The 12,682-nt window shown below is 51.0% G+C and overlaps 1 protein-coding gene across 1 annotated transcript in view; it reads left to right on the top strand.

Annotated features, from left to right (window-relative positions):
• LOC120385088 (corticotropin-releasing factor receptor 1-like) overlaps positions 1–7,108 on the top strand; it is an 81,734-nt gene extending 74,626 nt beyond the window's left edge. Inside the window, exons 12-13 of the mRNA XM_039504210.1 lie at positions 21–62; positions 6,016–7,108. Of these exons, the coding sequence (XP_039360144.1) occupies positions 21–62; positions 6,016–6,156 (183 nt within the window). The 3' untranslated portion in view covers positions 6,157–7,108. The remainder of the gene's footprint in view (positions 1–20; positions 63–6,015) is intronic.
• The last annotated feature ends 5,574 nt before the right edge of the window (positions 7,109–12,682 follow it).

Genomic DNA, 12,682 nt, shown 5'->3' with positions numbered 1-12,682 from the left:
ACTGTGTTTCTTTCTTCTAGGGCTTCTTTGTCTCGGTCTTCTATTGCTTCCTGAACAGCGAGGTGAGCGTTTCCTGGTGAGGTGGGGGGATGGAAGGGGATCTCTCAGCTTTACGGCTCCCACATGGCGGTTCCCTCTGTGCCTGGCAAATGAAACAGCCAGGGGTAAAGGGGTAAAGGCCAGGGACCGAGGTACATCGGCAGAGCTGGGTGTGGTCCCAAAGGAGTCAATTCATCAATGGGAGCAATCTTCCCCCGGCACTGCCAGATCTGTTCCCGCAGAGCTTGTAATTGGCGCTATTCACAAATACACCAGCTCCCAGCCCTGCATTTCAGGAACAAACTCAGCACTGCATTGTCTGGAAGGCCAAGAGGCAGTCACAGCTGTGTGCAGTTGCTACAATCCCTGTCTGTACTGAACAGATTCTGGGACTGTCGCCCTCCTTGGGATTAATTTCCAAGGTACGAAACTGTGTAAGCAGGAGACGCGCACACACGTCACTTCTGGGGAGAGCAGGTCAAAAAATGGCAAGTATTCGTCATGGGAAAACCTCAGGCTTGAATCGCTTTCATCAGAATTTCCCATTAAAATGCCTTGGGTTTGGGGGTTTTTTCAACAAAAAAGGAAAACTGGAAACAAATATTTTCAGTGTCTTAAAAACATTTATAGGGGGGGAGGTTGGGTTGGGGGTTTTTTTTGGTGAAAAGGGTCAGATTTTGCACATCAGAAACCAAACATTTTCCTGAAAGCCCAACATTTTCCCCAAAGGCTTTTACTGAAAAACAATTTGGTCTTGGGAAATTTCGGCCGGAATGAAACTTTCCAGGCAAATGTTCAGTTTGGTCCCATTTTTCATTTCACTTCCTTTTCCATGAGGCCATTTAAGGCCGACTCTGCTCCCATGGCAGGAGAAAGGGTGCCGCTGGGCTGGCCGAAGGAGCATGAGGCTAGTTTGACACAGTGCATGGGAAAACCGTCACGACGAGACCCCAGTCCAATTTGTCCATTAGGTGGGGTCTCTGTTAACCCTTTCCTAAGATGAGCAGAGTTTGCCGGGGTGGCACGCCAGTGGCGGGTGCACCGTCTGTTTGAATACAGGGATCGTTTCCCCAAACCTAGCGCATTGGGACCCAAGAGAAAAGGAACATGGCTGGCCAAACCAAAGCCCCTCTCTGGGCTGATCAGTTGTGTTTCCGTGTTTTGCACAGAATCATAGGACTGGAAGGGACCTCGAAAGGTCGTCTAGTCCAGTCCCCTGCACTCATGGCAGGACTAAGAACTATGCCTCCCTGCAATTGCTTTCACACCTTTGCTAGCTGTAAGAACGGATGGCTGAGTACCAGACAGATACAGCAGATCCCGGGGGACAGGGGGCATAAAAAGCCTTTTCTGACAGCATCTCTTTGCTGTACCCGTCCATAGCCTTCCCTCGGGGAGAGACAGCTCCCAAGACAGCAGCTCTGTGAGCTAACAGTCTGGTGTTTGCTAAAGAATTCACCCACCGTGGCTGCTTTCTGTCCTGGGATCTTGGTGGATGGATTTTTTTTATTATTATTATTTTCAAAAACTTTCTTTTTTAACCCATTTCCCACCTTCTGCAAAGCTGCAAAATGGTCTAGTTAATAATTCAAGGATGAGATTGGCTTTGCCCTCCTCGTCACCAAGGCGGGGGCGTTTGTTCGGTCACTGAGGCTGATTGATGCTCTAAGCCCCTTCAGGGCTTACGCTTTGATAACAGGCAGTTTGCTGTGGTCAGTCAGGCCAGAAATGACCAAGGAGCAACCAGGGGAGCAGATCACTTGATGATCTCCTGGTCTGTTCATTCCCTCTGAAACATCTGGCACTGGCCACTGTCGGCAGACAGGACACAGGGCTGGATGGACCTTTGGTCTGACTCAGTCTGGCCGTTCTTATGTTCTAAATAGGCCCAACTCCTCCAAGGTGTTTAGGCTCCTAACCTCTGGTGGAAGCACTTGAGGATTTGCGCCATAATGCCTGGCACTCAGCTATTTACCAATTCATCCTCACAACACACCCATGGAGAATTAGCCTGGCCCCTGTTTACAGAGAGAGAACTCGAGAAGTAACATGGACAAGGGTCATGCGGTGAGTCAGTGGCAGAGTTTGCCGTGCAACTGGAGTCCTGACGCCCACTTCCCTGCTCTAACCACTAACCAGAACTTCCTCCCAAAGCCAGGCATAGGAGCCGGTGAGTCCTACTCCATGTCTCTTCCTCTAATCACGTGACAGCATTCCTGCCCCAACAGCCACTTCCAACAGGGAAGGAATATTAGCTAGAAAGAGGCTGAAAAGATAAATGTGCTGGAATGGCTCCTGGGGAGCTTGAAACCCTGAGGGGAGATGTGGGATGGGATGAACTCGGAATCCAGGGGGCTTTGCAACGCATGCTAAGATCAGCATGGAGGGGAAGGGACAGACGTCTTGGTGACTGGGTGCATTGCTGCAAATTAGCCAGGGCAGTGGAGGAACTGAAAGTGGGACTTCCAAGAGGGACTGTTGGGAAGCAGCTTGGAATCCTTCCTGAGCCTACAAGGAGGCAGCCAAGATGGGGACAAAGGAAGGCCAGTGCTGGTTTTTCCAGGTTACTCATGAAGGGTTTTAATGCAGCATGTTGGAGACCAGGGAGCCGATGTGTGACTCTGTTATCAGCTTCCCTGCAGACTAGCTTGCAACCTCCTTGGGGCACAGCCCTGACTCCTCTGTGTGCCCTGAGTCCTCTTGGCAATTCAGCACGTGGTAAATAATAACAGCACTCCTCTGTGGAGAGGTAGCAGATGTCGGGACCTTGCAAGACCGCATCCTGTTAGAGGAGAAATCGGTAATGTGGAGGCTGGGGATATTGGTGTAATTTGTTTATTTACTGTATATTCATCAGTCCTGGAACAGAGGTGGGCACAGATAGCACACAGGCAATCCCCTCTTTCAGTACACACAGCCAAAATCCCAATGCCCAGCTCCCAACTCTATCCCCAGAACAGACTCTGCTTACAGAGGTTAAGGCAGAGAGCAAACTCTCCTGCTACTTGCAACAGCTCCCCCCAAGGAAACTGCATCTGAAAACCAACAACACAGCATTTCTTCCAAGGCTAAAACCTTGCTCACACACTAAGAAAAAGAATGTGGCGGTCTATATGTAGCACTGCCGTCTGATAACAATGGCAGGGCTACATATAACAATGATATTATTTGAGATGTGTGTTCCAAAGCATGTTTCCTGTCTAAGTCATAAAGAAACTCGAAGCCCAGAACAAGGGGAAGATGCTGCCAGCTACTGAATTTGTAGCAGGTGGAGAGAGGCTATTTTTTTCCATGTGGATCTTTCACCCCGAACTCCCCTTCTCCTCCCTCATCTCCTGTGTCGCAAATCTGCCTGTCATTTCCTTCTGCAACATCCCGCATATGCTATGACTTCCCGTCTGTCTCTTTCCTCCTTGGTTCCTACAGGTCTAGTCCCCTGCAGCAGCTGCTGTCCAGCTACATCCCCAATCACAGCTCTCCAGAGTCTAGCAAGTGCAGAATGCTGCCTCCCTCCTCAGAGAAGCATGGCCCCATGCACCCCACTCACCAACACGGGTTTGGACCCAGTTCAAAATCCACCCTCCACTCCACCTTTGACCTTCTCTCTCTGTACAGCCCTCCCCACTCCCTTCCTTTAGCATTGGCGTCCTCTCTGCCCAAACCTATAGACACCGTGGGTGCAAGAGCCTTCTCCTAGGCAGCTCACGCCATGAGCAGCAACCCCCTTGTGTCTCTAAGTGCAGAGTCCTGCACTTAGGATGGAAGAATCCCAGGCACTGCTACAAGCTGGGGACCGACTGGCTAAGCAGCAGTTCTGCAGAAAAGGGCCTGGGGATTACAGTGGATGAGAAGCTGGATATGAGTCAGCAGTGTGCCCTTGTTGCCAAGAAGGCTAAAGGCATATTGGGCTGCATTAGTAGGAGCATTGCCAGCAGATCGAGGGACGTGATTATTCCCCTCTATTCAGCACTGGTGAGGCCACACCTGGAGTATTGTGTCCAGTTTTGGGGCCCCCACTACAGAAAGGATGTGGACAAACCGGAACGAGTCCAGCGGAGGGCAGAGGAGAGGCTGGGGCACAAGACTTATGAGGAGAGGCCGAGGGAACTGGGGTTATTTAGTCTGCAGAAGAGAAGCGTGAGGGGGGATTTGATAGCAGCCTTCAACTGCCTGAAGGGGGGTTCCAAAGAGGATGGAGCTCGGCTGTTCTCAGTGGTGGAAGATGACAGAACAAGGAGCAATGGTCTCAAGTTGCAGTGTGGGAGGTTTAGGTTGGATATTAGGAAACACTATTTCACGAGGAGGGTGGTGAAGCACTGGAATGGGTTCCTAGGGAGGTGGGGGAATCTCCTTCCTTTAGAGGTTTTTAAGGCCCAGCTTGACAAAGCCCTGGCTGGGATGATTTACCTGGGGATTGGTCCTGCTTTGAGCAGGGGGTTGGACTAGAACCTCCTGAGGTCCCTTCCAACCCTGATAGTCTATGATTCTCCATCTCATCACCGGGCTGCCGGGGCCTCCCATAGGATTGCAGCAGGGCAAGCTGGGCGAGCAGTTGGCATTTGCCCCTGTGAGCAAGTAACAGGCAGCTTAGGATGAGACCCCCGCTGGAGACGATCTGGGAATTTCAAAGCCCTCAGGAATTTCAGTGCTCGCCCAGGGTCATGAAGCGCCGAGATGCAGACACGCCCAGTAGCCATTACATAAACCAGGCTCTTCGATCCCATTCCTAGCTCCGCTGTCGGACAGGACACACTGCTGGGCTGCGTGGTGCGTGTGGCCTGGTTCTGCTGCAGCGCCGAGACCGGATTGCCTGCCGGGGCGGTTCCGTGGGAAACAACTGTCCCCTGCACTGACTCGAGTAGCTCGGAGCCAGGGGAATGGAAAGGCGGCAGTGCCAGCTAGTTAGCAGCCCAGATCTCCAGGTGTTAAATATTTGGAAGGCTAAGGACGGGCACTAAGAAATCTGTCCCCACGCGGCTGTTTCATCCGCCCCAGCGGCTTCTGTTCCCGTTGGTGGAATTCGCACCTTGCTGTCAATAAGCCGCCCTCCTGCAGTAACTCTTTGCATCCGGGAGGTCAGACTAGATTAGCATGATGGGCCCTGCTGGCCTTGGAGTCTGTGAATCTCTGATCTTTACCAGGCACCCAAGGCATCTGCGCCGCTCTAGGTTAGAACGGACACAGATGCGGCCCAGACAAGTAATAAAGAGACTGTGAGCCCATCGCTTGCTTGCCCTCCGTCACACACTGGACAGCCTCAGGTTTCTGAGCCGCTAACCCCTTTTTATTATAGCCGAAGGCCGGATTTATCTCCTGCTCGCTCTTTCGTGTTCCTGGAGCTGGGTTCATTGCTCTCGTTTCCTGTCAGGCCTTTAAAGACGGGATTTATGGAGGTCAGTGGCCAGCCATAGAGAGTGACTAGCCGGGCCTGGGAGCTGGGACTCTACTCCTGGCTCTGGGAAGGAGGCTGCCTTGTCAGAGCAAAAGGTTTGGAGTCAGAACTGCTGGGCTCGAATCTCCCATTGCCACGTCCCAGTGGGGTGACCTTTTGCAAATGCTTTGCCCCCCGCATCTGCCTCAACTCTCCCCCCGGCACACTGGGATAAGAATTGTTCGCAGATTTGTAGGCTCTGGGGGTCAGAAGGCTCCACTCTGATCACCTAGTTGGATCTCCAGCATAAGGCAAGCCCCAGAACTCCAGGCTGACCTTGGGCAAGTCAAGTCGCTGCTCTGTGCCTCAGTTTCCCCATCTACAAAAACGGGATAATGCCATGAACTGTCCCTTCCTCCTGGGGAGTTTGAGGGCTTAGTTCATTGATGTCTGTAACCTGCTTTCAGCCCCTTAGCTCTAAGCTGTATTGCAAGGCCGTGCAATGGGAGAGGGAAATCTTGCCCCAGTTCTGCCTCAGGTCTAAGAAAAGCCCTTTCCGGCAGCATAGTAGTAAATGTCCTGTGTGCTCTGCAATGTGTTGGCAGGTCCGTTCCGCCGTGCGGAAGAGATGGCACCGGTGGCAGGACAAGCACTCCATCCGCGCCCGCGTGGCCAGAGCCATGTCCATCCCTACGTCGCCGACACGCGTCAGCTTCCACAGCATCAAGCAGTCGACGGGTGTCTGAGCGGGGAGGAAGCCATCGCGTGGGAGGGGGGCCGGGGTTTGCAGCAGAGCCTCCGCTGCTTGCACTGCAGACTGAGCACGGCCTGTGGGCCATGTACTTCCAGGACGGACCCCCCAGCCCCACGAGCCCAGCGAAGCACAGCAGAGCCCCGGCGGGGACTGTCCAACACCAAAGAAACCCCTCGCCAGTGTCTGCCCTGGGAGACCAGATCTTATTCGCCCAAACCCTTGTGAGGCCAGAACCTCCCTGGCCCAGGACTGTGGGTCTGGACAGTATCTGGTGGCCCTGGCAAGCCTACAGAAACTGAGGACAATGATCCAGTGAGGGCTTCACATTATCCCAAGGCCGGCTGAGGGCAGAGCAATTCCCCGAGTGATGCCGGGTTTGTTGGAGATCCGGCAGAGTCCAGCATCCGCCCCAATCCTGACCTAGCAGCAGGTGTCGCGGAAACCCGTGTTCGTCCAGTGAGAGCCCCGGTCCTGCTAGCGCTGGTCATTGTGGCTGGGATGTGACCTGTCGGCGTTCGTGCCTCTCTCCCCATTCCCATGCATGTCACTGTGGCTATAAATTCCTCGCTCTGGTTCAGCGGCCGCACGGCAGGTCTGCATCCAAAGGTGTCGTGAAAGCCCTGTTTGTGGCACATGGCGATGGCACCTCGGGAACGGCCCTGTCAGAAGCCACTGCCACCCATGGCGCTGCTAACCCGTTCTGGGGGTTAAGGCTGCTAAACGCTGCTTCCAGGCTCCTGCTGCCAGCGCCGATGCCCTGAAGAACCTCTGCAAGCGGCGGTGATGGGGAGGGATGCCCCGATGTGCATTAACCCAGAGGACAGACCGGCTGCTTGGGCCATGAACGCAGTTTGCCTGGGGCCATTTCTGTGCTTTGCCTTATGCCTCCGTTTTATTACAACCCTGCGATTATTCATCCCCCCACATCCACCCTGTCGCCCCGCACCAAGCGGGACACCTGGCGAGGTCACACGGCAGCTCCTGCCATGCGGCCTGCTGCAGCACTGGGGTCACCCTGCTCCCGCCCCCAACCCCAGCACGCGGTGCCTGGCGAGGACCTGCAGCCAGGCCCGCACGTAGCTGTGTGAATTCAGCGTTTGTGAGAGTAACCTGAGCCTGAGTCTTCACTGCACCAGGGACCGGCCCTCACGCTCACTCCTCTGGCGTTAGGAAGGCAGCTCCCATTGAAACACCAGGGAAAATTGAATTGGGGGGTGTTGGCTTCTGCCCATGGCGAGACGAGGATTGGGAGGACACTTGGGTTCACACCCAGATCCGTGGGAAGAGGGAGTCAAAAGCGCCACAAAATCTTTTAACTTCTCCCAAAGCCACATGCGCACACACACCCTCACACACACATGCACTCTCCTACACACACCTACACACTCACACTCATGCAACTCACACACACATAAAGCACCTTGGGTTTATGCTTCATCAGACCACACGGTTTTGATGTATTTTTTTTCCTAACATAAGCAAAATTTGGTCCAACTCTGCTGCATTGTCTTCAGGCCGCAATTCCCGCAGGAGAGCTGTGGGGAGGCAGGAGGGGCCATGGGGCTGAGCTGCCCCCTGGTCTCAAGCTGCTCCGCCGGGCTCTGTTCCCGAAGGGGGTACAGCTGAGATGGAGAACTACAGAAAGCATGGAGTCGTGGGTGGCATGTCCTGAAACCGGCAGTTTTATAATCCAGCTACTTCCGCATATTTATGCATATTCATTCAGTATGCAAATGAGGATACTGACTCATTTGCATAAACCCTCCAGATTTCTGGATCTTCGGCCTTGTGTGGCTACACCCTCTGGTGGGTAGAGTTGTGTGGAAAATATTCCCAGCTGCCCTGAACTGCTTTAGCTTGTTTGTGGGAAGGGTTTGCTTGTGCCTTCTCTACGGAAAAATCGCAGATGACTAACAAAGAAATGCAAATCCTGCTTTTCTCAGCCCGTAAACTCCTGGGAGTAACAGTGGAGCTAGTCAGGAATTCTTCGATGAACCGATTTTTCTTCCAAAAATGTCCATTTTTCTAAACTGCAAGATTTCTCAGGAACAGCTGAGTTACAACGAATTCCTCAGCTGTTGAAAAGAAAGTTTCAAAGTTCCAGAAGGGTCCCGTTTTGACGTTTTCTAAATGGTTTTCCAAGTCAAAAGCACTTTTTGTTCAGAAATTAAAGCTAATTAGAGTAATGACATTTTTAAAAAATGGTTGAAATTGAAATAAATGTTTCAATTGGCCCGAAGTGAAATTTGGGGGAGGGAGGTTGTGAGGGGGGTCATGAAAGGGATGAAAAGTGGAACTCTCGAACCTAACTTGGGACAGGAAAAATGTTCAAAATCCGAAAAAGGTTCATGGGACGGGGAATCCGTTTCCCACCCAACCCTATGTGACAGACCTACACCCATCTCCTTGTACTGAACTTCCTCCGAAAGTCCTTGCTCGGTATTATTCAGTTCTACCAAGAGTGCCAGCATCTTCTCTGAAATACCCCTCTCACTCCATGGCCCTATCTCCGTCTACGGCCTTGGAGACCCCTAATCCAGACCCGGTGTCCGTACTTCAAAAAGGATGTTCAACAACTGGCGAGGGTTTAGAAAAAAACCTATCCGGTTGACTCAAGATCTGCAAAACCTGCCTTCCAGTGAGAGTCTAATGGCGCTGCATCTGCTTCGTTTATCCAAGATGGTTAAAGGACAATTTATTTGTGGTCTATGAGTAGGGTCCTATTTTTCAGGGTTTATTCATTTCATTGGGGAGGGGTATTTTTAGCCATTTTTGAGTTCTGTGTAGCTCTCCAAAAACTGGGTTATTTTCAGGGCTTTCCCTTTGGATATACACCTTGTACTGTAGCAAACTGCACCATGTTCGTGTGCAGTAGGGAAACTGGTGCCCACCAGCAAGGTTTACCCAGACCAATTCATGCGCAACACCCTAGTGCGCTTTAGAAGTCACACTCCCGTAGTCCGCATTGGTGCTCCGTGTAGACAAGCCTATAGATACAAGCCAGTGAGTAGGGACATCACCTCTGTAAACACACAGGGCTGGGAAAGGGGTGAAATCCACGCAAATTGAGAAACCATTTCTGGTGTTTTTCAGTGTTACTGGCTAAACACTGGTTGGTTTGGGGGTTCTGTATCCGGGGTGTTTGATCAGTGTTTATCAGTTAAAACCTGAACACAGAAGCCCTATCCAGCCATACCAATGCCAAGAGAATATATCAGTCGTAGAGGCCTCTTTTAGGTAGCTGGCAGAGGCAGAACAAAATCCACCAGCTGGAAGCTGCAACCAGGAAAGTTCAAAAGGGAAACCAGATGCACCAAGGGGAATTAATTCTTGGAACAGATTAGCAAGGGACCTGGCAAATTCATCATCACCGGGAGGCTTTACATGGAAATGGGCCTGTGCTACTGCCAGAATCACAGGGTGACATTTTCAGGACTGTGGTATGCAGGCGGTCAGACTAGAGGATCATCAGAGTCCTTCTGGCCTTAAAATCTATGACTTCACAAGGCTGTGCCATTCAGAGAAGGACAACCGGGGTTGGTGACCCAATGCTAGCCAGGCAGCATGTCTCATTCCAGGAAGTACCACTCCGGACAGGGTGAGCCTGTACCAGGCTTGGTTCTCTGGGGTCCTGGCCGATTCCCCTGATGGCCATTTCTTATGCTTGTTTGAGCTGTCCCATGTTCTCTACACACGCATGTCACATCTGTGTCTGACAGTTCCACGTGGCTGATGAGCCAGCAGTTCTCACAGCAGAATATTTCCCGGATGGATGGGGTGTAGGAAGGATCGTCTGTCTGGCAAAGGGGCTAAGCAGGGGTGTGGTTTGTGGGTCCCATTTCGCCTTAATCCTCCCCGAACATGAGCTAGTTAGTGCTCAGGGGCAGGTGGGCCCAATGCAAAATTTACCGACATGGGGTGAAATTCTGACCCCCCACTGAAGTCAATGGGTGTTTTGCTATTAACTGCACGGGGGCCAAGATTTCATCAGTGTTGCCATTACAAACAGTTCTAATAAGGGCAAGGATAGTACACTTCTTAAAGGGCAGGGTGGTGTAATGGTTAAAGGGCTGACTAGACTAGGTTCCTTCTGCTTTAGGAGATGCATCATTCCTGAGGACCCCTGGCTTCTAATCCCCACTCTGCCACTGACTCACTGTAGGACCTTGGGCAAGTCACTTCACCTTTCTGTGGCTCAGTTTTCTCCACTATAAAGTGGAGCTAATGATACTTCCATAAAAGTGAGTTTTGAGGCTTCACATTAATATTCACAAAACCCTTTGTTATCCTGGAATAAAAGGTGCTAGAGAGGAGAAGAAGAAAATACACAATGAAAACCTCCATCCAACCTTCAGGACGTTCCCTGAACTGAGCTCCATCTCTGGACCTTTTAGGCCCACCCATGACCAACTGCCACATGCCCAGAAATTGCTTCATGACCCACAAGTCATTGAAAAAGCCCTAAATTGATGCTGAGGGTCAGAGTTACCATGTTCTAACTTGAAGATGTTGCTCTCTCATTGGGGTGATTCACCAGCACATGATGATGCAGCAACATCATGGCATCCAAGCCAGGTCACAACCTGAAGACAGAAGTTCATAGATACCAAGGCCAGAAGGGTCCCTTGTGATCATCTAGTCTGATCTCCGGTACAATACAGGCCATAGACAGGACTTCCCCAAAATAATTCCGGGGTGCTGCAGCATTGTGGAGAAATGAGTAGAGCTGGGCAGAACCTGGATTTTCCATTTCAAAGGGAATTTCATAGTTTCTAAATTTGTTCCCTTCCAAACCTGTAACAAACAAACAAAATCTAATTTTCCTGCGAAAGGAAATTCTGGGAGGAAAAATCACTTTGGGTCCATGGGTTTCATGTTGGTAAAATCAAAACATTTCATTTCAATTTCAACCTTTGGAAACCCTTTCACCTTTTTTAAAAATATAAGAAAACGCAATACATTGCATGTCAAAAATCATTTCAAACTGAAAAATCACAGCAGTCCACACCAAAAATGTCGAGCGAGGATAATATCAAATTGCTTCGTAGGGGGAGGTTTTGCCAAACGCACCATTGTCAAATTGACACTTTTTCTCAGCATTTTGATATCGGCAAAACAATATTTCAATAAAAACGTGGCGCCCAGCTCCAGGAACAAGGCAGTGGCTCAGTACTTTGCTGACGGCGTGTCAGAGCCAGGAATGGGACCCAGGAACTCCTTGTTTTCCACCCGGATGGGATTCCCTGCACTAGAGCTGCCACGTAGAACCTGATTCAAATGAACCCGTTTACAATGAGCAGAGTCAAACAACGCTCACCTGCTCCAGGGTGCAGAGGGATCTGATATGAAAAGTGAACTCTAAAGAGAATGAAACGAGCGCAAGCAGATCCAGGAATGGCATTCATCAGATTCCAGGGAAACAAGCCGATGTGGGATGCCCAACTTGCTGTCAACCCAACGTCTCTGCCAGTGCCGTGTGGAATGCCACCAGTGCCCCGTGATTTCACGGTCAGATTTTTGCCCTGCAGCCTAACACCTCAGCAAATAACCGAAACGAACATTGCCATCCCACAAGCTATAAAAACTGCTGCCTAAACAAACCATCACCTTCAGGAGATTCCCACCCATTGGGATACACTTTAACAGGGAAATCCATCGGCCCCAAGGGACCAGGGCACTCCCTCCTTGGGATCCCCTCATGAGGGCCAATGACCTTAGTTTGCCCTTGGGTGCCCAGGAGAATGGATGCAGGACGGTGCCAGTTTGGGAGACCTCAAGCTGGCTGATTAATCCCTTTCTCCCTCTCCCTGTATCCTGCTCCCAGTGGCCAGCATGGAGGCGCCTCACCAGGGACAATCACCTGCATAAAGATTTGGAACCATCTCACCTAAGAGCCACAAAACAAAACCTCGCCGCTTTATTTTGCTTCTCCGAGAGGCCTCGCTTTGTCCAGGCAACGGAACGGGATTTCCGAGCGCTTTGACTAGCACACAGCTTACATCCCAATCAGCAAGGCCATCCTGTCGTCGGTACAGCATTGTGTGCGGATTTCACTGCCGCCCTCTCTCAGCAAAGGGCAGCATTTCAAACTGGGAGCTGAATCATGACCTAGAACCCCCAATCGGCTGCCCACGAGGTCAGTTTGATGTATCCATTGTGTGCTGGTGGGAGATATCAGTGGAGCTTCTGCTTCACAGAAGGGATATGCCCTGGGGGTGTTTTCACTGTACATACGAAATGATAATGTCATTGACTTTAAGAAACCACCCCAAAGTCCTGGGTCGAAGGGCGTTTTAAAAGCGGTGCGTGTCGTTTCGGCACAAAGCACTCTGATTTATTTTTTTCAAAAACGACAACAAAAAGCAGCTCTGTGTGTGTGTGTCGCTATTTATTTCATCCTCCTGTTCTACGATTGTTCAGATGTACACAATTTGCTTTACAAATCTGTGTGTTGCCCGGTGTACTCTCAGCTCTGTTCGATTAAAACTGCTTTTAATTATTTCACCGGGACGTTGCGG

The sequence above is a fragment of the Mauremys reevesii genome, linkage group 17 (assembly GCF_016161935.1).
Source record: "Mauremys reevesii isolate NIE-2019 linkage group 17, ASM1616193v1, whole genome shotgun sequence".
NCBI lineage: Eukaryota > Metazoa > Chordata > Testudines > Geoemydidae > Mauremys > Mauremys reevesii.
This window is presented reverse-complemented; position numbering and strand designations above follow the sequence as displayed.